The sequence below is a fragment of the Pleurodeles waltl genome, chromosome 8 (assembly GCF_031143425.1).
Source record: "Pleurodeles waltl isolate 20211129_DDA chromosome 8, aPleWal1.hap1.20221129, whole genome shotgun sequence".
Classification (NCBI taxonomy): domain Eukaryota; kingdom Metazoa; phylum Chordata; class Amphibia; order Caudata; family Salamandridae; genus Pleurodeles; species Pleurodeles waltl.
Genome location: NC_090447.1, coordinates 318904726 through 318928395, shown reverse-complemented (window position 1 = coordinate 318928395; position 23670 = coordinate 318904726). Strand labels below are relative to the sequence as shown.

At 42.9% G+C, this 23670-nt stretch overlaps 1 protein-coding gene across 2 annotated transcripts in view; it reads left to right on the top strand.

Moving 5' to 3' along the window:
* NME7 (NME/NM23 family member 7) overlaps nt 1–23670 on the top strand; it is a 657734-nt gene that overhangs the window by 263396 nt on the left and 370668 nt on the right. For both annotated transcript variants that reach the window (XM_069204166.1, XM_069204165.1), the window contains exons 4-5: nt 5375–5485; nt 20773–20823. In XM_069204166.1, coding sequence (XP_069060267.1) covers nt 5375–5485; nt 20773–20823 — 162 coding nt within the window. The remainder of the gene's footprint in view (nt 1–5374; nt 5486–20772; nt 20824–23670) is intronic.

Here is a 23670-nt window from a genome sequence, read left to right as displayed (position 1 = left end):
TTCAAGGTCAATACTAATGGGGCGTGGACCAGAACCGGATGCAGTAATGGAGCTGATATCAGGAAATGATCCGTTTTTGAGTGAGACTTATGAACACTAGAATAAAGAGTAATCTCTCTCTTCTTGGTAGTTGGATTGCTATAAACCAATCAAGTTTGAATCTGCCATTTTTCCTATTAGGGAAGGAGGAGCAAGAGTGCTGTGCCACTGAGAGGCAGACCTATCAATATCATGGTTGAGCACCACATTATAATCCTCACCCATCACCAAATCGCTGTTGATAGAAACTTTCTTTATCCTAGGGCCCTAGACTGAGATTATCCTATATAGAAGCTCATATAGTGTGTGCTTTTATCCACCATCTTCCCCACTCATCTCTATTTGGGTAGTCAAGGTCACACTGGATACCAGCTCAAATCAGGGTAGCAACATCTCTAACCCTGGATGAGGGTGTGGAGTGGATTTGTATCATGTGGTATCAGGATCTAAATGTTTGGTTTCAGAGGACACAAGATTGGGTGTCTTGGAGTAGGACGACAGCTGCATCTCACATATGAAGCCAGTGTAATGGGGCCGTATTCTTCACTGGGGAGTTCAGCCCCTGGCTGTTAAGCTTGTTTTCTGATGAAAGGGGCGTCACTAGTCTTCAGTTTTTTTTTATGTTATCTATAAAATAAGGTCTTTACCTACCCCTTCAATAAATTATTTTCTAAAGAGTAATTATGGCACTGGTATTGTTCCCCATTGTTGCTCTTCCCCCATTTTTCTCCCTTGACATGGTGTCAAATAGATGAAACAATAAACACAGTTACCACTGCAACCAGCAGGAATCTGGCATAGACATGTCCCATTATGTTGCTCTCAAGACGTTAAAACAATAGCAATTTAACAATAACAAACCATTCACAAATAGGGTTGACCTCACCAGAAATTGCAGTGCTAGCTTCTTGGCTATGCCAAATGTAGCATAATGAAAGGGATGAACCAACATTTTTATCCCCAATTCAATAGTCACTCAAAGGCCCTTTTTAAAAAAATATGTTACACATCTAATGTGTAGAATATGTGAAAGACCTTTCAGCTTCTTATTCAGTTCTTGCATTGCTTCTGAATTACTTTTCTGAGTGTCGCTTTCCAATATGAGTCTCTCATGGAGGGTCCAACTTTGCATCACTGCCCTGGGTGTCGTCTCATTGGTTCTTATTCTTTGCCTTTCTCTTGGCTCTCCTGGATTGTTGTCTCTGCCAGGTTGGTCTGAACTCCTATTCTCTCTAGTTGAGGCTGTGGGTGGACTGCCATTCAGCATGAGCATTATTTAAAAGAGGAATCCACATTTATATGGGATTTGTTTGGCTCAAAGGTGGTTGGTGGCAATGCTGAGTGAATGTTAGGACTGGGCTGTATACAATAAAGCAAGTCTTCCGAACTGCTTTCTGGATCTCTTCCTTAATCTTAAATAAATGGATGTGAGCCAGCACATCTGTTAACTTCTTTATAATTTGATTTGTACTTGAACATTCTTGAATCCTGTGTCAATACTAGCCTTTTTCGTTTTTTCTAGCAGTGGCCTGAAGAGCCCCTGTACATAATCTTCCAGCTCATGATCCAAGATTCTTTCATGTATTCCTCCTAACATGCAAGTTACTGCAGCATGATCTGTCTTTGCCATCATCAACTCTATCCAGGAGTGTCTGCATTTGCTTCTTTAGCTCTTTTATCCTGATCTCAAGTTTGTCTCTGTGAGGGGCTCCTTCTATCATGGCCACTTTCAGTTGACTTCCTCTGTGTTCCATCTTCAGTACCAAGTGATATTGCTCAGTCAGCACTTTAGTGAAGTCCTGTGGTAAAGCAGACACTTAATCTTTCAATTCTTCCATTAGAAAATGCCATAGTGGCAAGGTCTTCCATATTTTCACCCATCCTCGTCTCTCTCGATATGTGGTGTCAGGCAAGTCTTTGTTGCTGAGCCCCTTAATTGATCGTCTCTGGATTCCTAGTAGATCTTTAATGCTGAACGATCTCTAATAATTAGGTCTAGATAATGGAATTGCCTCTGTGTGTGATTGCCTTCACTTTCTCATCAATAACCTAGACAAACTGGGAGGCTATTTGTTATTGCTAAACATTTTTCAGTTGCTTGTTAGTGCTGCATATCACCCAACCTTCCCTGGCATTCTGTCACGCCTGCCTGGGTATTTATTGGTCCCAGTTGTCCTTCCTCCCCATCTCAGAGCATTCACCCTACAAGGGTGTCCTTCAATTCTGTCTCAAGGTCACCTAGGTCTTAGTTAGATTCCAGTCACGCATTCATGAATATACTACTGAGTCGTGTCACACCATTAGACCCAAGCTGGCTTTATTCTGCAGCTCCCCAGAGCTCATGCTAGCCTCCAGTCAAGTAAATGTTCATGCTCCTTTAATAATGAGGCTTGCCTGGCTTGACCACACCACTCCAAGACCCAGGGGTCACCCTTGTGGTACTTTTCCCACCAGTGAGTCTGAGCTGCCTACATTACACAGTCAGCAGGTGGTGATGCTGCGGTGCCCTCCGGCTGAGCCTAGGGCAGCGATAACGGTCTGAGCTGCTTCATTTTGAGGATGAGGCCTTGACATGGGTGGTGTCATCATGGCAAATTGCCTTTAAAATCCACAAAAGGTGCCAGGAACAACTAGAAATGTGTGTTCCTGCACCCCTCAAAGACTGTCTAATAGATATGTTACAAACATTTGAGCTGCCAGAAGTTGCAATGAAAACCACTTTTTAATATGGTAAAAATCACTTTTTTTGTGCCTGGACCCACTTTATGTCTCAGTTCAGCATTGACTTTTTCACATGTTATGGGATTATCTGCTCTTCTAGGTTTCTGTCTGGGCCTGTGTAGAACTCACAGGACCACCATTACTCTTGAATGTATCTGCAAAGTTGTTGGTGGTGTAGGCGATCAAGGTGTGACAAGATATTAAGAGTTATTTGGGATTGGTGGTAGCAAGAAGGGGCATCACTGGCATGGTGTATGGCATCACAGAGGGTGGTATATATGAGAAGGGGATGCATACAAATATTTGACAAATTGTGGTCTCCTTAGAAAAGCTACCACAGTCCGAAATGAATAATGATATAAGGTGATTGAGATCACCATGGAAGAGGGTTACAGAGGGCAAACATGATTCCACACAAAGACAGGGCACGAAATACCTTTTATTGCTAAAGATTTTATTGCAATTTCTAAGTGCATGACAACTGTTATACCCGATGTCTTGGTACAGTACTTGTACACCATGGAGCCCAAAGACTGCAGCTGGTTGTGATCAGCTCACATCACATGCTTTTGTTTATCTTTTGTTGATGTTCATTCTGTCAACCTGTAGAAATTTGTGTACAACATGATTTTCACAAGTTGCACAAGTCCAAACGATATGTGTACATATAGTAAATCTCTGTAAAACTTAACATCATCAAAGCATACTTTACAAATGTCAGTTACAACGATCATAGCTATAGGAATTGTGCAGTTAAAATAATTATGTCATCTCGAATGTGACTCTCTCCCCATTTCAGTGAAGTTTTCTCCTGCCTTGCTACTCTCTATTATCAGCGTCTAAAGTAAAATATCCTAATTAAATTGGTATCTTACCGACTCCAGGCCTGTCCAACTCAGCCAGAAACCTAGACATTCTGACTGACATCCAAATCTCGATGTCCTACCAACTCAACACAGTCCCGTCCACGGTGTCCCCCCTAAAAATCGAACTCCACAATATTCGTGGGACAGAATATTGAGGACAAAATATCAGGAAAAAAAATATTGGCAGATAAGTAAGTCTAGATTTTCTGCACCTAATTCCACATTTATGTACCTACGTTTGTATACATCTTCGAGGTACGTAGATGTGGAGTTAGGAGTAGTAAATCTATACTTCCCTATATGCACTTAACTTACAATATTGTTTCCCTTGATATTCTATCCTCAACTTAGTTGTACAACAATAATATTGTTGTCAATATTCAGTAGTACAGTCCACATCCACATGTTTCCACACCATCAAGCTACTCAGGAAAGTCTTCGGATGGCTCTCGCTGGACACCCCTAGGTCTGTATCCAAACTTTGATCACAAGCAGAATAAACTACGGCAACACCCTCTACATTGGCATCACTTCCCTTCTCATCAAGAGGCTTCAAGTCATACAGAATGCAGCTGCAAGACTCCCTCTCAAACTACCACACTGTATTATCCAAACACCTTAAGGAACTCCACTGTCTCTCAATCCTGAAATGCACCCTCTTCAAACTCCTCACACACCTAGCAAGCACTACACAACCAAGGCCCAGTATAACTCAACAGCCGTGTCCAATTTCACAAACTTACCAGTCACCTCCACCTGGCCAACTTCCTTCTTATCCATGTCCCCCTGAATTTGTCGAGCCATAGCTGGGGGAAATGCCTCTTCTTATCTTGCCCCTAAAGTCTGTAACAATGTCCCCATCCACACCAGAGCCACCAGCTTCATCCTAGAGTTCCTTAAAAAAATAAAAACCTGGCCCTTTCAAAAGGCTCCAATATGTCACCCACTTCACAGAATTGTATAACTGCAGACTGGGGACTCACTGAGGAGGTCGAAATACTTAAGATCAGTGCGGCTGCTGTGTGTCTTATTCTGAACCCACAGTGCCATAGTTTTAACCACTTGTCCTCCGAGAAGGAATATGAAGGCTCAGTAACGGACAATGATCTGCACTGACTGAGTCTTCTAAGCAAGCATATTTCTCTTAGGGATATGGAATGTTCTTGTCAGACAGTCCTTTCAGCAAGTAATAATCTAACCGTAAACTAGCCCTACTGTTGTCTACTCCTGTTTACTTTGTGTTCTACACAGGTGGTAATCCAAAACGAATAAAAGTCATGCAAGAGTCATTCACCGGGTGGCATCACACTTGTCTCATAAAGCTGATTGGACAATAGTGAAACAAATGTCAGTCGATGGGGGTGCCCCATTCCAAGTAATTCGCAAAGGCACCCGTTTGTGGTCGGGTTTAGGACTGTACCATTCACTTTCATTTCATGTTTCGCAAAGGCCCTAAATTACTCCGAAATTGAAGATATAGAGGTAAAGTGCGATAGTTTAGAAACGGAAACTGATTTATTAAATTGATGTTCTACTAGTACTTTAGGCAGTGTTAGAAAAACCCAGTAGTTCCGACAGGCACAGTGCTGCTGCCAAGGGTTTAGTTTTAGAAATCCGGCAAGACCAACCGTTTATTTTGCCTTTACGCTAAATTACATATTAGTCCTCTTTTTTAAAGTGAGCCTGTTTCAGAAAATTGCGAAATCTAATAACCTAGCAGTATTCTAACATAATATTATTTTTTCCAGGACATTGGCTATGATCAAACCTGATGCTGTTGCCAAGATGGGAGCAATAATTGAAATGATTTTAAGCTCAGATCTGACTATAACCAAAATGAAAATGGTGGCATTGACAAGGTTAGTTCAAATCTATTATTTACTCTCCAGTGTCCTTTCATCATCTGTTTTACTACTTTTCTAAACCCAACGTTATACATGGTCACGGTGTGTAAATATCGCTGAAATATGACAGTAAATTCCTAACCATGCGTATTATGTATTTAAACATCCACAGAAAACAACGCTTTCCGATTGTCATGTGCCAGGGCCGGACTGGAACTCAAAACCATCCCTGGCGAGATGTTCACATTAGACTCGGGGGTAGACAATGACTAACTCTTACAATGGCAGTGATAAGTTCCAAGATTCCAAGGTTACCACTCACAACCAGAGTCTCAGCTGACTCTGTACTATGTAAATGCAAAATAAAAGCATCAAGCACCCTATTGGCCAATGAGTTTAAGATGTTGGGTGGGCGTCGCCTACTTTGCAGCTCGGACACTCTTCCTAGTAAGTCCTGTTTTTAATAAAAGCATGCATCCAGAGCTAGTCTTTCTCTGGCTGTGCCCTAACGTTTGGAATTCCATCCCGCCCCTGTCCGCCTTTCTTCCCACTTCCAGAAGTGAACAACAACACTTTATTTTTGCTCAGGTATCACCCATCTGCTTCGTAGGTGCACGGCCTCCTGTGTGAAATTGACGTTTTAACTGGGATGTTAGGCTGTAAAATCCTGGAGGATGGTATTGTAACCGTTTTCGCTTATTTTGCCCACTACTTTGAACAGTTCACTTACACCTTTGTACATTTTTGTTATGCTGTTATATCATGGATATTTAGAATCAGACATTATATATCACTGCATATTATCATTGGAATATTGCATAGATTTTATTGTGTGTTTTTGGGACATCAGGGCTTATTTACTGCTACTGTTATTGATTATGTTTTCTGCATAACATGGCTTTATTTAGAATGCTGTCTGATACTCAAGGGCAGTGGTCTTCAAACTTTTTAATGCCGTGCCCACCCACCTCCCAGTGAAAAATAAGAATCATGGGGGCCCTCCGACGAATTTTTCACAATCATTCTATTAAATTGCCAATGTTTAAATATGTATACACTTATGTAAACATTGCAGTTAAGTTCTGTTACTGTTTTAAAAATGCAATCAAATACATGATGCCAAACATACTATTCTGGTCAGGCAGGTCTTACTAACATGTAAATGTATCCACAGTGTGATTATTTAGAAGTGAGGGTGGGGGTTTTGAAGAATATTTGGAGTCTCTTCTCTTTTGACACATACTCCCAGCGTGGTTGTAAATGGCAAAACATGTTAGTGATGGCCCATTACAGAGCGTTTTACGGTTGCTCATTTTTTTAAGCCTAAAAAAAGCCCTTTTATTAGCATAATGGTTCTTTTGGCCAGAGCCTGTCACCCCCCTGGGATCACTTAGAGCCTCCCTAGGAGGGCCCACCCCCCAGTTTGAAGACCCTGCTCTAGGGCCTTGTTCCCAGTGTTGGGAAGAGGTAAGGCTCTGTGATTGTTGTTTTAGTGTTGATCAGTAACACTGTGTTAAAAAAGGGATCTTAGGGTCCTTTACCCTCCACTGAGAAAGACTCTCTTCAGAGATCTAGTGCAGTCTCCCCTTCTCACTCTTCTCAGCCATAACTACCATGTATCTCATATGAATCTTAACACCCGCTGTGAACGCTTTGATTAGCAGGCACCCTTTTGATGTGAGGGTACAGGAAGGTTAGGGATTCACAAATCCTCTGCAAAGGGGACTGAAGGATGAATGCAGCGCTGAAGTTTTTGGTGAAGAGTTAAATTAAGGGATAGTGTTTGGAATCTGAAACAAACCAAAGTGACCCGGCGCCTAGACAACTTTAAAGATTCCTAATCAATTCTAGTTTTCATGATATACTACTCGGAGTTGCGGGATAAGGGCAACTTATTTGTGTCCGGTCAATCTAATATGCTTTTAGTGGTGGAAAAGAAAGTTAATGCCTAATATTTTGCACCTTCAGACTACAGTAAGGAAATATTGCCTCAAATGGGATGTCCTGGTGCACCCTCAGGAGTGAGCCTTTACTGAATCTAAGGTTCTGAGAGTTCTGTCTTGTAACAGGCCAGCCAGGTAGAGATCTTTTCAAACTGGGCCCACCCAGGAGTGCCAGAGGCAGACCAGTGACTGGAAGCAATTGCCCTACTGGTATTTACTGGTCAGAAATAGGAATGGTTCAGCCTTTAATATCTCTGGACCTGCTGAGGCTAGAAAACTGTCCTGGCTCAAACCCTCTATAACAGTGCTATGTATATTTTCAAAGAAAAGGAATGTGGACATCAGAGTCTAGGGACAGGGGCGGCTCCTCTGTTAGGGCAGAGGAGCATCACCCTCCCCTTCCCCACCAGCAGCAGAAGCTGCAAAATTTGCACAACAAGGGGATAATAAACCATGTTTATTATCCCCTCGTTGTGAAAGGGGAGGGTCATCTGGTGTGAGGAACTGTGAGGGGGAGTGCTGAACACTCCCCCTCACTGCGCAAGTATGTTTGGCTGGCCGGCTTGGGCCAGCCAAACACACATGCGCGGTAGTTGGCGGGCTGGAAACAGCCTGCACAGGCTCCCAGTCTGCCTGGGAGCACCCAGCCAGGGCGCTCCCAGCCAATCCTGATGCTGCTTTGTGCAGCGTCAGGATTGGCCGTAGTGCAGGCTGGGAGCCTGTGTGTGCAGCCAGGAGGGAAGAGGAGCGCGGCACGGGACCGCACCAAAAAGGTAAGTGTTTTTAAAAAATTTTTTTTATTTAATTTAATTAAATTTTAGATGCCCTGCCTGCCCCGCTCCTTTTGATCGAAGTAGGCCGCAACTGTCTAGGGATGCTTTGTGCTTTTATTTGATGTCCAGGCAGCCCCAGTGGTGAGACATAAACGAGGAATATCCTCATTCAAAACTGTAAGTGGCAGAGTAGGATGGCATGCAATTTTGGTGGGTCCCTACATGCTGAGTCAATGAGCTAACTGGTGTCAAATTATTTTCATCTTCCAAGTTCTGGAAGCCACATACCCACCCCTATTCAAACTCCCCTTTCATTCTTTTCTCCTTCCTCGCCGACCATACTTACACGTACTAGACATTCTTACATTCATGGGATATGACTTGAGCCAGGGTGCTGTCACATATAGGTTTTAAACGGTATCACAGTATGGTTCCTATCAGACAGGTATCTTATTAGAGTCAGTCAATATTACCTCAAATCATTCATCACATCACTAGCACTAGGGATTAGTAGCTATCCCAGCTATCGAAGTGAGCATGCTTTTAACACTGACAGAGCCCAGTGCCATACCAGTGAACAGCCGTGGGCACATTCCAATGATTGCTCTGCAGTTGTCATTCTTGCGAGCTACTGGTGGGAAAAACACATGCCTGGTTGGAAACTTTTCTGTCTCCATTAATGATAGTCAACACAAAATCTGTTGATGTGGAACACTCCTGGCAAGTACATAGAAATCCGACCCTGCTTGCATAACTGGAACCCTTTCCATTCTAGTAAGGCTCTCATTTGAGTGACCAGCTTATACTGTTTTGAGAAGAAGCATGCGTTTCTGCGCATAAAGGTATTTGAAGGTGTGTGGTGCTACTAATGTTTGCAGTAACGCTGCACTGGTTTCTGGGGTAGAGATCCTTCCAGTTACATCTTTTGTCTAGTTTCACAATGAAAAAAGCACGAAAATATGGGTTTAGATGCCACCAATATCTGCTTGGACTTCCCCCTTCTGTTGGGTGGGGAGGTTAAAAAGAAGACCACTGGCAATCCTCGAACGTGCCGGGTGTTGTATTATCTCCAGCAATTACAGCAGGACCTGTGATGGTGCTGTATGTTTTGCGTTAGTGTTTTTGTATTTGTAGTATGTGGGAATAGTATAATAGTTGTTCTTTTAGAAGAACTACTTTCTGCCCTTTCTCTCTTCTTGCCCTTGAGAATGCCTTGTTGCTCTGCCTGCATCTTTGGGTACCCGTTTCCTGTGCCTCACTTTCTGTTCTGCCTAGCGTTTGTCTCCTCATACAAAGCTCAAAATCTACCCAGCTTCTTGGCAACTGGAATCCTCACTATGGCACCCCCCTTCTTGTGGGTGCGAGTAGAGTCAGAAAGATCCGCCCAGTAAAAGGGATTGTAGAAACGAGTTGCTGCGATGTGTGCGTTCCATTACATGTCCCAAACCATTTCATGCTCTCACTCTTTCCTCTGGGAAGTATTTGGGAAGTTGTTCTAGGAATCGGTTGGACTGTCATCTGAATTTTATAGGTTTCGATTTAATGTCTAAATTATTAAATACATACATATCCGTATCCCTGAGCCGGTTCTGTAGTTTCCCTTTTAAGTCTGAAAAAAACTCTTTGCATTTGCACTAAGAGGGTAGTTGCAGGACCGTTTGTTGCTGTGGCGATCAGTGCTTGAACTAGGCCTTAAACTGCATAGCTAGAGAACTTTGAGCAGCGAGCCCCCCGCCCCCGGCTTGAGGACAATACATCAGGCCCAGCAGATGAAGATCTTCTGCAAGGAATTGCCTGTCTCAAGAGAGTACATGCGGGACCAAAGGTTTGAAAACACACCAAGACCCACAAGAACACCAACAGTCAAGGCAGATGCCTTTAGAGGAGGCACTACAGGTGACCCCTGCAGGTGCCTTCTTGATGATCCAGCTTCTCTTCACTGTCCAGGCGCCGTTCTCTTGCACACCCACATCGCGCAGCCAGACATTTGTGTTACAAGTGACCTACTCAGACATCCACTTGTTCGTGGTCCGCTGGTGACTAATATAGACTATTTAAGCAAACCCAAGTGTAGTATTATCACTCGGTGGCATTGAAGAGAAAAAATTGCCTGCAACCTATGATCAGTGTGGACTACCTGGCTCTTTATTAGTCTCATTAGCACCCAGAGGTGGTTGCAGAACTAATGCTGTAGCTACAAAAAGCCAGCATCCACACTTGTGCCATAATTTCCTTTTTCTGTATGCCATAGACTCAGTCGGCCCAGAGTAGCACAGTGATTTACTTTTTTTCTTCCATGTATGTCTCTGGTTTGCAAACCTAATACTGGGCTTGAACCTAGTAAGAACGGCATACACCGAATGTTTGCCAGACTGTCACACGCTTTGACGGAGATTTTGTCCTAACAACTTTCTACGGTCTGCAGATCATTTCTGAGCATGCATACCAAGGTCGTCATGGAATGGAAGTTTTCCTACTCTTCCAAACACATCTCTCCTTCAGATGTACACTGAAAACAAGAGTCTTCCAGGACACGGGAATTCTTATTCATCCAAGAAAGCCTTTACCTACTACACGTGAAAATTAATTTTGGAATTCCATGGCACCCAAGGTCTTTGAAGGCTTCTGTCACTTTTATTAGTGGATGACACACTATTTGCATCATGTGATGTCATTCTTTTCCCATTGTTTTTGTCCATGCATTTCCCTCATCTGTCATTCCTGGTAACTGCATTGCAACAATTGAGATGAATTCAGACATTCTACCATTAAGATTAATTCAACCATTCCACTAACCACCGTTTTTATTGTCCTCTCTCATTGCAATCATTGGCCACAGCAGCAACTTTGGAGCCCCTGTGCCATTGGGTGGCAGAGACCTCACTTCACTACTGACACCCAACTCTAAATGCATGGGTCCTGTAATCTCAGTTGAGGAAACTAGTGAAAGGTGTCCCTAAAATTAAATTCCTCAGTGGGTTTGATGTAATTTTGAATAGGAACCTTAAGGGTACTTACTGATCTTGGTGCCAGGGTTTTGCAACAGGAGCAGCGGCAGCCTAAACAGAGCAACAGCAAGTTGCAATCCTCCGCATTAAGCATTGGGGCTTGGATATATGCCCTTGGCCTACAGGTGGTGGTGGCTAGTTTCCATGTGGTGGTGTTGAAAACATTAAGGATAATGACTGCCATGTGGATAATGGTGGTGCCCACAGCAGCAACACACTTTCTTAAGGAACACAAATCAAATATGCGTGGGGTTAGTGTCTCGACCAAGGACATGCCAGTAAAGGGTAGCTATCGGGTATACTGCCACAACAGATGCCTGTATATGAGCACATCAGAAGAAACTGCAAAGGGAAACACTTCTGTTTTAAAGTACTTAAAAGAATGACGTTAGCAATACTTGCATCCATTGAACCTCTTGGATCCTCTGCTCCATTGGTTATTCCCTTTTGGTGACCATGTTTCTTTTCCCACTCTGTTGCCTTTCACTAACTCCTCCTTCCCCCCCCCCTTCTCCATCTGCTGAATTCAGCCTGTTTCCTTGCTCCTGGTTCTTCCTGCTCAGTGCCTTCATACAATGCTTTCCTCCTGCCAGTCACCCTTTGTCAACTGACACTCGCACCTGCATTGTGAGTACATATTAGACCACCACTACCCTTACTCATTTGTCTATACATTATCTTCTTCGGCTTCTTGCCACAACCGGCTCTGCACCATATCCTATTGTTAGAAAAGGGGTCTCTGGTTTGCAGTCAGTTTGCACTCTGTCCAAGCAGGGACCCTCACTCTAGTCAGGACAAGAGAAATACACACTTAAGATAACCGCTGCTCACCTTCTTGGTAGCTTAGCACAAGCAGTCAGGCTTATCTCAAAGGCAATATGTAAAGTATTTGTACCAACACACGCAGTAATACAGTGAAAGAACTACAAAAAAGACACAACACAGGTTTAGAAAAATAGCCAATATTTATCTAAATCAAACAAGACAAAAACAACCAAAATCCATCATACACAAGTTATGAATTTTTAAGTGAAAAAGAGTCTTACTCCATAGAAAACAATGAATGCGTTGATGTTACGCAAAGTACCTGGTTTGCGTACAAAATAAAGCCACACAGGCGAGCGTGCTTCGCCAAAGTCAGCGATGCACCAATTCCTTACTTGCAAATGAGGCCGTGCGTCATTTCTTCTCCAGTCGGGTAGGCCATGCAGCATTTTTCTCTCCCGCAAGAGAGAGATGCGTTGATTTCCGGATGGGCACCTCGGATCTGGACAGGTTTGCGTTGATTTTGACACCCAGCGATGATGTGTGCAAAATCTGGCCGCGCAGTGATGAGGAACACTGCTGTGTGGGGGTTGTCGATTTTAGCAGCGACAAGCGGGTGTTGCATTGTTTCTCCAGCCATGATGCAGGTGATTCTGCCTATTTCCCAGCCCGTTGCAGGTGGTGCGTTGATTTATCAGCCGCAATGCAGGTGGTGCGTAATTTTTTCATCTGCATTGCAGGTGGTGCATCGAAGTTTTCCCTGCACGGCTTCTGTGCGTGTATTCCGTCCTGGTTCCACCAGCTTCACCTTTCAAGGGCCCAGGGACTGAAGTGAGTGGGCACCCCTTGGCAGGGTAGGAGTCTCAGCAGAGAGTCCAGGTGCTGACAGAAGAAGTCTTTGATGGCCCTGAGACTTCAAAACTGAGGCAAGCTCAGTCCAAGACCTTGGAGACACTGCACGTAGGAATATACCACAAAGTCCAGTCTTTGTCCTCTTTCAGGCAGAAGCAGTAACTACAGGCCTACCCAGCAAAGCACAGTTGCAGGCAAAGGAGCAGTACTCCTCCTCCAGCTCTTCAGCTCTTCTCCTTGGCTGATGGTTCCTCTTGAGTCCAGAAGCAATCTAAAAAATCTGGGGTTTTGGGTCCACTACTTGTACTCCTTTCTGCCTTTGAAGTACGCAAACTTCAAAGGAAAGTCTCTGTTGTTCACAAGATCCTAGCTTGCCCAGGCCTGGCTCCAGACACACACCTAGGGGTTGGAGGCTGCATTGTGTGAGGACAGGCACAGCTCTTTCAGGTGTAAGTGTCAGCTCCTCCCTCCCCACTCTAGCCCGGGAAACTCATCAGGATATGCATGCTACACCCCAGCGTCCTTTGTATCTCTGTCTAGAGGGAATTCACAACAGCCCAGCTGTCAGTCTGACCCAGTCAGGGAATCCACAAACAGGCAGAGTCACAGAATGGTTAAAGCAAGAAAATGCCTACTTCCTAAAAATGGCATTTTCAAACTGATAATCTAAAAAACAACTTTACCAAAAGATGTGTTTTAAAATTGTGATTTCAGAGACCACAAACTCCAGACCTCTATCTGCTCCCAATGCGAAATTGCACTTAAAAGATATTAAAAGGCAGTCCCCATGTTAACCAATGGGAGAGATAGGCCTTGCAACAGTGAACACAAAATTTGGCAGTATTTCACTGTGAAACACATCAGTACATGTCCTACCTTTTAATATACACTGCACCCTTCCCATTGGGCTACCTAGGGTCTACCTTAGGGGTCTGTACAAAAAGGGAAGATTTGGGCCTGGCACGTGGGTACACTTGCCAGGTCGAATTGGCAGTTTAAAACTGCACACACAGGCACTGCAGTGGCAGGTCTGAGACATGTTTACAGGGTTACTCATTTGGGTGGCACAATCAGTGCTGCAGGCCCACTAGTAGCATTTGATTTACAGGCCCTGGGCACCTCTAGTGCACTTTACTAGGGTCTTACTAGTAAATCAAATATACCAGGCATGGAAAAGCCAATTACAGTTACAGTTTACACAGAGAGCACTTGCACTTTAGCCAATTAAGCACTGCTCAGCAGTGGTAAAGTGCCCAGAGTACCAAAACCAGCAGCAACAAAGTCCAGCACACAGTCAACACATAGGAAGCAGAGGCAAAAATGACAGGGGAAACCACGCCAGGGATGCCAGATCTAATATCTACCTACTCCCTCTTTGGCTGTCCTCGCTTTTAACTTTTACATTCCACCTATGTTACCCTCACAGAGAAGCTGAGGTTTGGGTATTCTTTTCATATCTGTTGGACCTCACTCCTGATGCTGACTGTGACACTATGACAAATCAAAAATAGAGCTTTGTTTTCTTCCTATTCCGATTGATAGATGTGAAAGAGATGCAAAAGAGATGACACCACACCTGAACTACCTTTGTTTGTCCGTAACCTAGGCCCTCAGCTGGCTCATCAGGATTTTCCATCTTTGGAGTAAGTCGGCAAAGGTACCACAAGAGCACCACCCGAATGCACCATGCTGTACTTTTTAAAAATATTTGTTTGCATGATAGGGTAAGGGTGAAGGCAGAATGCCCACCAACACAACCATATCCTGATGAAAGGAGTTAGGAGGGCAATGAGTAACTTGTGGGTAGAAAAGAGTATTCATCGTAAAAGGTACTTCCGGTGGTAGCAACTTTTCCTTCTAATGTAAACATATTCTAAAATTGGTCTCTTCTAATAAAAGGCAACACAACACCACATGCAGAAAACAGATCAGGTTCTGAAGATATGACCAACCCTTTTCAATAGTTCATTGTGCAGGTTCACCCATATTACTTCATACTGTGATTATGTTTTCTCTTTCCCATTACCTCCTCCCCAAGCAATGCAATCAGCAGGAAGCACACCAGCCCATTACTTTCATTCACTTCTGTGGCATTTTTCTCATTGTCCCTCCTGTTAGGCAATCTTCCCTGCTCTATCCGCTCAATAAAATGCCTGCCCCTCCCCATCTAGTCTCTTTCTTTTCTTCCCTCTCACTACAAAACTGGTGTCTGCACTACTGGAAGTACTTACTTTATGGTCCGCCCTTCTTTCCCGCTGCCCATGCCTGCTTTTTAATTCCCTGCTGTGCCCACAAAAACTCCTAAAATATACCTTCGGATTTGTCGGTCTCTTGGTGCTCCTTTTTATATTCAACGCTGGCTCTTACCATCTTTGTCACACATATGCTACTCTTGTACATCTGCATCCTTCCATAACCCGAACCATGCTGCTTCTGCTCTGGTTACTTCACTATGACTCTCTTCTACTTGGATCTCTATTGAGGCCTTTTTGTTGGTCACCATACCATTTCTGCTCATTGGCACACCTGACCTCAATGTTTTAACCTGCTCTACTGACCTACCTCGTTTTTTACTATCTTTTCCTATCTGCCTGCTCCTTTTTGGGTTCTATCGTCCTCCACTGAAAGAGGCCGATGCCTCTCATGCCCAATTCCTTTCCATTCCTGTTCTTGCTTCCTTCCCAGGTATATCTGCCCCTGTTCAGAAACTCTGTTGCCTCCATCCCCCTCTTTTCAGTCTTATGTCTTTTGGTCCACCTCCTTAAGACATCAGTGCCTGTTTCAAGGACCATTTTCATCACCTCCTCCACACTGTCTTTATCTGATGGTTGTAAAGGCCAGGCCGCCTCAGATTCTAGTTTTGTAACCTTCCCCCATTTGCATTCCCTTTTCCTGTAGCAAATTGTACAATTTGCAGCTTTAACCTCTTTGTTCTTCTGAGGTTTTTACTTCAGCTTCCCACAGGTCTGACAGCACTTTAGTGATCATCTGCCTTGTCAGACTTCGGTGAATGATAGAACCTCTGCACCCCCTACACACACCTGTCATGTGTCTAGCTATTCCTGCCATTTTACTAACTTCATGGGGCATGGTTTATTATTGAGACGGTCTAGGCATTGTAGGATTCGGGGTGGGCATGAGAAGAGATACCCAGTTGTTGTTATCTGCTCTGCCACGACCCCAATGGGATTGGGGCCTCTGAGTCACTTTGGTGGTATAACTCCTGTGGTGCAAAATGTGCATGGTTGTCTCTCTCAGTGGGGTCTGTTATGTGCTGTCACTGACCCTGTGGGACTTAACTCTTCCCATGTCATCCTAGTAGAAGAGCAGTTGGAGGTGGATATTCCTCTTGCTGTGTGGCACCTGGTCTCTGCTGCCACAGTCTTCATATGACTGGGTCTTCCAGGTGATCCTAGCAGTCTAGCAACCATGGGGAGTTTAAGGAACATGGCTTCTACAAAGTATCACTTGTCTGCAGCAAGCATCCACACATAACAAAGGCATCTGGAGCAGCCTCGTGCTCTAGGATTTTAGTAAAGGGTGGGACTCTCTAGGCAATAGAACCCTGTCTATACAGTCTTGTCCCCTACAAAACAGGCATTCGGGGCCCCCCTTTGATGTATGTGCATTTCACTAAACAGCAACTGTTATGCATTGCTTGAAACTGTTCTCTGCAGGTTACTCCGGTGGATATGATGATGAGTGCGAGAGGGTGTTGTATGAGCTTTAGGTGGCTTTTGGAAAGTGTCTTTGGTTCAGCTTGGACCACTGGATGTGTACCCAAATTTCTTGTTTGTTGAACTGTAAAGGGGCTTCCTAAATAATCCTAATGAAACCTGGATCATAGACAATCATATATAGTTGCCTTCCTTAGGGATAAATTAATTACCAACGATGCTCCAATGACTTTTCAATTGCCATTGTGGATTTTATTTTAATCAGCGTTAGCAAAGCTATACTTTGTTTATCATGCCCTCATTGTCCACTGAGTATCTATGCACCGTGTATATCAATATATTAAAATATTTCATACTTACACGTATCTACAAGGTGTATTTACACAAATGACAAAAACATTTACACAAAAACCTTGCTAACAAGAGTTGCTTTACACTTTTCCAAGTTTCATCAATTTTACGATCTGGTGCACATAAGAAGTAGTTCATAAATATAAAGTGGTAGGAGGTTGCATAGTCCTTTTGTCACCCTTTCAATCACCTCTTAAGGTTTTTGCACAGTCCGTCGTTGAAAACTGGACTCCTCTGTCTCATGGATCAAGCCAACATCGGTGCCTTTACATCATTTAGATCCTATAAAACAATGTAAGGGCACCGATGTTCGCCTGGTCCATGAGACAGAGGAGTCCATGTAGCTCTTGTTTCCTGGACTTCTTTCAAACCGCTTTTTGAAAGAAGTTAAACAGTTTCATTGACTGTTGGAAGCAGATAATAGTGAATAAACTCAGTGACAGCTGGCGACCTCTGAAAGTGGTGGGACGTAATCATTGGCACACAATGTGCAAGCCTCGTTCTTCTTGCAGGATTTGAGGTTATTCTCAACCCCACTCCCCTCGCTTCCCCAGGGGATATTTGTTTTTTAATTAAGTCAAATAGCGTATGTGAAAGCACATCTTTCACAAACCTTTACGTAAAATAATTATAGTCTAAAATGGCACTCAGGTATTCAAGTACTTTCAAGGTGTGCCACTCAAATGAAGTCTAATACTCCCCAGAGGTTAATCATATTTTATTAAAAATATGCAACGAGTAGTCCCCCTCACCCCATGTGACAGTATTTATCTCCATTGTGCCACAATCAGCATTTTGTTTTGGGTGTCCCCCCATGCCTAGAATTACATACAATATGCCAGTACCTGATTATTGACTCCAATTTTATCTATTGGCCATGGATGTTGCCTGCTCCCTTCAAGTTCCCCCATGCCATTGTTATCCTCTTGTATGCTAATTATTACCTCTAGTATTCCAGTGCTGGCATTTTGCCACAGGTGGCCGCTGTGCCAGGAATTACCTCTGGTGTGCCAGCATTTCGAAACATGTCCATCTTAGGCCAGGAGTTATCTCCAATATGGCATCACGTGTATTTTGAAGGTGGTTTCTCATATGGCATGAATTACCTCTGGCGGGCAATTTCCAGCATTTTGCCATGGGTGCTCTTATGGCCAAGAATTATCTCTATTATGCTAGTGCCAGAATGTTGCCACAGGTGTCCATACACCAAGAATAACCTCTAGTGTACCAGTGGCCAATGCTAATATTTTGCCACAGGTGTCTTATAAGCCAAGAGGTACCTCCAGTATGCCTGGTCAGTTGCAGACTCACAAGTATAACACTCACACACACTGTCACTCACTCATGCTCTTTTGCATTCACTTTTTCATACTCATTCTCACTTTTTCACACCTCTTTACATTCATTCTCACTCATCCATTCTCGCACTCATTCATTATTATTCAAATTCATTCTTACTCACTACCTCACGCTCTTTGTCACTCGTTCATTCTCTCTGATGCTCACTTTCTCAAACTCATTCTCACTTCACTGATTCTTTCATTCTCCTTCACATTGATTCTCACTCATTCATTCTCAGTCACACATCTTCATTTTCACTTTCTTTCATTTGTTCAGCCTCATTTATTCTCACTCACTTTCTCACTCATTCTTACTATCACTGTCTCTAATTCACTCTCTTTCCCTAACTCACACATGCTCCCACAATAGCACACACACTTTCAGTCACGTGGAATCACAAAACATTTGAGAGGTTTGTGTTTTTACTGACTTTTAGCTGCCTGAGCTGGTCCACTTCAGTGTGCTCGAAGCAACACAGCTCCCTCCCACATTGGTCACAGAAGCGGGAAACTGAAAGTTGGAGTGCGCACAGTGCATACACATGCTTTGGACTCAGTGCTGGAAAATGGGGGGAACCCAGTTCCAGCAGCTATTCCTAGGCCGCTTCTGGGATCCGCCTAAACAAGGAAATATGCTGAATTTGTCCTTGTGTAATTTTCCTACACCAGGGCACAATTCAACAGCGTTCGCACGTTGTCTGCTTTCCCATCCTTTGGAGCAGCAACCTGCAGGTAGCGAGGGGCTTTCTTATTTTAACTTCCAGCTGAGCCCAAAACAAAGACCTTATTTAATGGACCATCTGCACTTCTTTTGTTGAAGTATCATCCATACTGAGAGCCATCTGGAGCCAAACACCTTGACGCCGATGGCAATGAAAGGAAACAAAGCACACAGCTTGTTATCATTTCACAAGTACTTAAGAGAAACTTTTGGAGGTAGGTTTGTGATCTTGTTCAGCTTCCCTGCCCCCCATGTTAGAGATGTGCATGCAGTGTGAGAAAGTGCATTTACACAAATAATGATTTAGATGCCATCTACATTTTTTTAAAATTTAATTCTTTTACAGCTCTACTCATCCCAGTGTAGGGTGTCAGAGCACCTTACATCACACACTTTCACAGTAATTAATGCATTTCTAAATCAATGTACATGAAATGTTACACAGTAGAATGATGGTTATAAAGTGTAGGAATCACATTTCATCTATACTTGCAGACATCATATGGTAAGAGTGAATGGTCAGAGAAACACAAAGTCTGGATATACAATAACCACCACAACACAGTAATTGGGGTTGTACGTACTAAAAAAAGATTACTTCCCAAAGGAACTCATCTGTGCAATCTTAGAGTAATAAGAGATTAAGAAAAAACACAAAACTCATGACTTAGAGTTTGCATACAGCTCCTTGATGCCCATAAATAGATCACTGTGCTATTTTAGAAGGCTTGCAACATATGAACTGAAAGTAACAAAATGATCTCACAGTCAAAAGCAGTAACCCACTTTATCTACATAAAATGCAATCTGTGATCAGCATTTCACACAGTTTGCTTTGCAGCAGGCATGTTCACCCTCCATGTAACTTTGAGTCAAATTGTGACTTGACAAATCACAGAACTCTTCCAGAACTGCATCAACCACCTAAGTTCTCTTACTGCTTTTATAACCCCCTCAAAATTGCTCGGCACACAAAGATCTCTGCAGCAGGTATATTAAGCCTGGGTGATATTTTAAAATGCAGTCTCTTTTTGACCAATTACGTAATCTAGAACTGATTTGCTGTCACAGATATCATGTTGTCAATTTCTTTGCAGCAGATTTTTTTTTATAAATGCACAAGATGAGAGTCTACAAACTCCACTCCTCGTGACTCTACCCGCTTTCCTCTGACACACCTAGACTCCCAATTAATTGTTTCCCACAGTACATGTTTTCTAATTCCGGCACTATTTGCACTGAGCTTGCTCCAGTTTTTAGCCTTTCGCTTTTTCACCTCACCTTCTCCAACTCCTCACATGGTCGCGTGACATGAGTGAGGCTCCTAATCCCACCCTATTTTGAGATGGTAGAGGGAGAGATAAGAGCCTCATAAACTTGTAGCCTAAGGCACTACAGGGATGAAACTTAAAGCACCTCTGGCTACCTATACATGTGATGCTGCATCTCGTTACAAAGGCCACTGCTGGGGCTTTGCCACCCCTAGAGAATCTGTGTGATGGCTGGCACAGATGGTTGACTATGCTTGCAGCAGTTATTGTGCAGATTCACTGACTAACACAGCTTACTGCTTGGTCCTGCTCGGATCAGAATTTTTATCAATTACTATAGTGACTAATAATATATATATATATACATATATATATATATATATATATATATATATATATATATATGTATATATATATATGTATATTTTTTACATCTGTGGGGTTCTCCCTTTTTCACTAAAGTCTTTGTTTCTACAAATGGCCAGTGCCTGTCTTGCAATTGTAGTAGCTATCCATTCATTCTTGCTATACAACATTATTACGTTGTGTGATTCTACAGTATTGCCACATCATTAAGTTATTTTCTTGTCTTTTTTTATAGGAAAGAAGCTGTGGATTTCTATGTGGAACACCAAACAAAAACATTTTTCAAGTAAGTTTGGGTGTTTCGTGTCAGTGCAATTTTTTTGAATGATAATAAAACGATACGGTCTTTAAGAAGACTTATCTTTAATGTCACACTTTTATACTTTGATAAGTCGTCAGGCTTTACATCCAATGAACGTTTCTGCCTTTTTGTTTTAGCTGCGTGAATTAAGAGTAGGTGTTCACTCTCTTAATTACAACCAAAGAGTCTCATCTGCAGTTTATATAGAACTGAAAATCCTCTAATTTCTCGAGGAAACTCTAAACATGGAGTACGATCCTCTGACTGAGTTTCCTCCAACCTAGGGTTATTTTTGCAGTGGACATTCAGTCAGTGGCTTCTGATCCATATTTAGAGTGTCCTACAGAAAGTGGAGGGGTTTCAGTGCCCTGCAAACACTAAACACTATGGGCCTCATTACGAGTTTGGCAGATGGGAAAGCCTGTCCGCAAACTCCTGACATGGTGGCCCCTGCCTTCGTGGCGACCATCCCATGCGAGTTATTAAGAGTTTCCCGCTAGGTCAGCAGACGGAAACCTCAGTTTCTGCCCACAGACCTAGCAGGAAACAGGCTACAGCACCCTCGCAATGTTCACTGTCTGCAAGGGCACGTGGAATGTGCCAAGTGCATGGGCAGTGCAGGGGCCCCCGTGGCCCCCTGCACCTGTTCTCCGCCAGCCTTTTCATGGCGGCGTTACTGCCATGAAAAGGCTGGCAGAGAACAAGGTTGTAATCTGCAGGATTACGATCTTCGCCACCGCCAGGCCGCTGGGATCATGGATCCTGGAGGTGCTGGTAGAATCCTTGCGGTCTGACTGCCAGGGTTTTAATGTGGCTGTCTGAAGACAGCCACACTGTTAATAAGTTATGCCATTGGGGCATTCACTAACCTTCCCTTCCTAAACACCATAACTTAGAACAGTCTTAAGAAACAGTCATAAGTGTATAGAATTTAATAAAACTTTTCCTATCTCTATTTTATCAATATGTGTAAAGTGTGCTGCTTTAGTGCATATTTTACATTGTTTTACAAATCCTTTATTCTCTCATATATATTTCCCTTTATGTAATTTCTTCCTTCAGCCCCCTAAGTGAAAATTAGAATGGTTGATGGTTTTTCCCATGCTTTCTACAACAGTTAGGGCTGGCTTGTCTTCAAGTTGGAACTTAGGTGTGCAGATGAGTGTTGGAAATGCACTTAAAATGTTTGAAACAAAAAAAAACACTTGAGTGGGTGTGAACGACTCCCCTAGGCTCTAGCACCCCTAGGAAAGCTCTCAGGTTCAGCTTATGGGGAACCAAAGAATCCTTATGTTCCTCAGACTTGAGTATGTAGAGTACTTTTAACTCCATAACTTGCAGCAGCTGTCAAACACGCTGTAATTTACCTAAGAGTAAGTTACTCAGCTTTACTGGAAGAAGTCTGTCAACACAGAAAATCTTTCTTTTTACACTGATCTATAGAGTGTATTGTAAGGGACTGTGAGTTTAAAGGGCCTTAGTGTGACAGTGTTTGAGAGTAAGTAGCATTGTTAACATCCATCTGTTGAAATTAAAGGTGTTCTGCACACTTGCATTTCGTAAAGTGCTTAATAAAAAAGTATTCATACATTTAAATGTATAACAGTTTAGCACACGCTTTCACGCTATTTGGTGTTGCTTATCTACTCGACATTGCCTTTCTTATTATAAAACAGAGGTATGGTGTCTCTAACCGGAAAATAACATTTCTATCAATAATTAAAATCATAAGGTACTGATAGCAATGGTGTGGCTGATTTAAACTCAGACATTCAATTTATCACTCAAATAATTTTTCCTGTATCCACAGAAACAGTGGTTTAGCTATATTCGAAATGTGCACACATCCAGGGCCCTGATGCGATAGGTGGCATGTGGTGCTCTGCAGACGCCGTCCTCATCATCAGGCTTTCTTCGGGAAGGGGCAAGGTGCTGTTAAACAATACGATAGGCGGTATGATGTCGATGTGGTCGGCTTTAATTCATTTTCAAACATATATATGCTAGCATTCCAGTAGCGTAATCTTCTGCAGATCAACAGTGTACCGCTTTCTGGGGCTAGATTGAAATCCCACTGTATATTTGAACATGTTTGACTCATGTATTTTTAGACCTGCCAACTTACAGAAGTATTTCACTGTGTGAGATGGGGGCTTGGCTTAGGAGGGGTTGGGGTCTTGTGCACAGGGCTACCTAAGGAATACACTGCAGCCCTCCACCAACCAAGCCCCCATTCCAAAAAAAGAAAGGAAACAAACTGCCTGTTGAGGCTTCCGCCGATGTTCTTGGGTATTTTTACACCCTTTAATGGATATTGGCAGCCCAAAGTCTCCAAAAATGAGCTAGAAAACCTCCCTGTATAGTGTATATCCTGCCACCATGTGATATCGGCTTCTCACTGGGTGACCGTGTGAAGGAAGCCGACCGATATCAAGTGGCACACAGGATGACTATTGGAGTTGGCAGGTCTGCATTATGAGTGCTGCTCTCCCTGGAGATAACATTAATATGTGAACTAGAAGGTGGTGGGTGCTGCCCCACAGTCTGTGAAGGCTGCTGTTTCACTTATTTATTTATAAAATGTAAAGCATGGCCCTACATGAATAGGAAAACTATACATAAAAACTAAAGAATGAAACTAACCTCATCAATATAAAAATTTAAAAATACTTTATGAACAAACCTAAAGTGAATAACAGTAATCAGAAAATACATCCTACTCAATCTTAATGTCATGATACCATACCACGGAAAACAATCATGTCTTTTTAAATCGTTATTTATTTATTGATAACAGAACCTGAGTAGCATTAATAATTTGATTCGTTATGT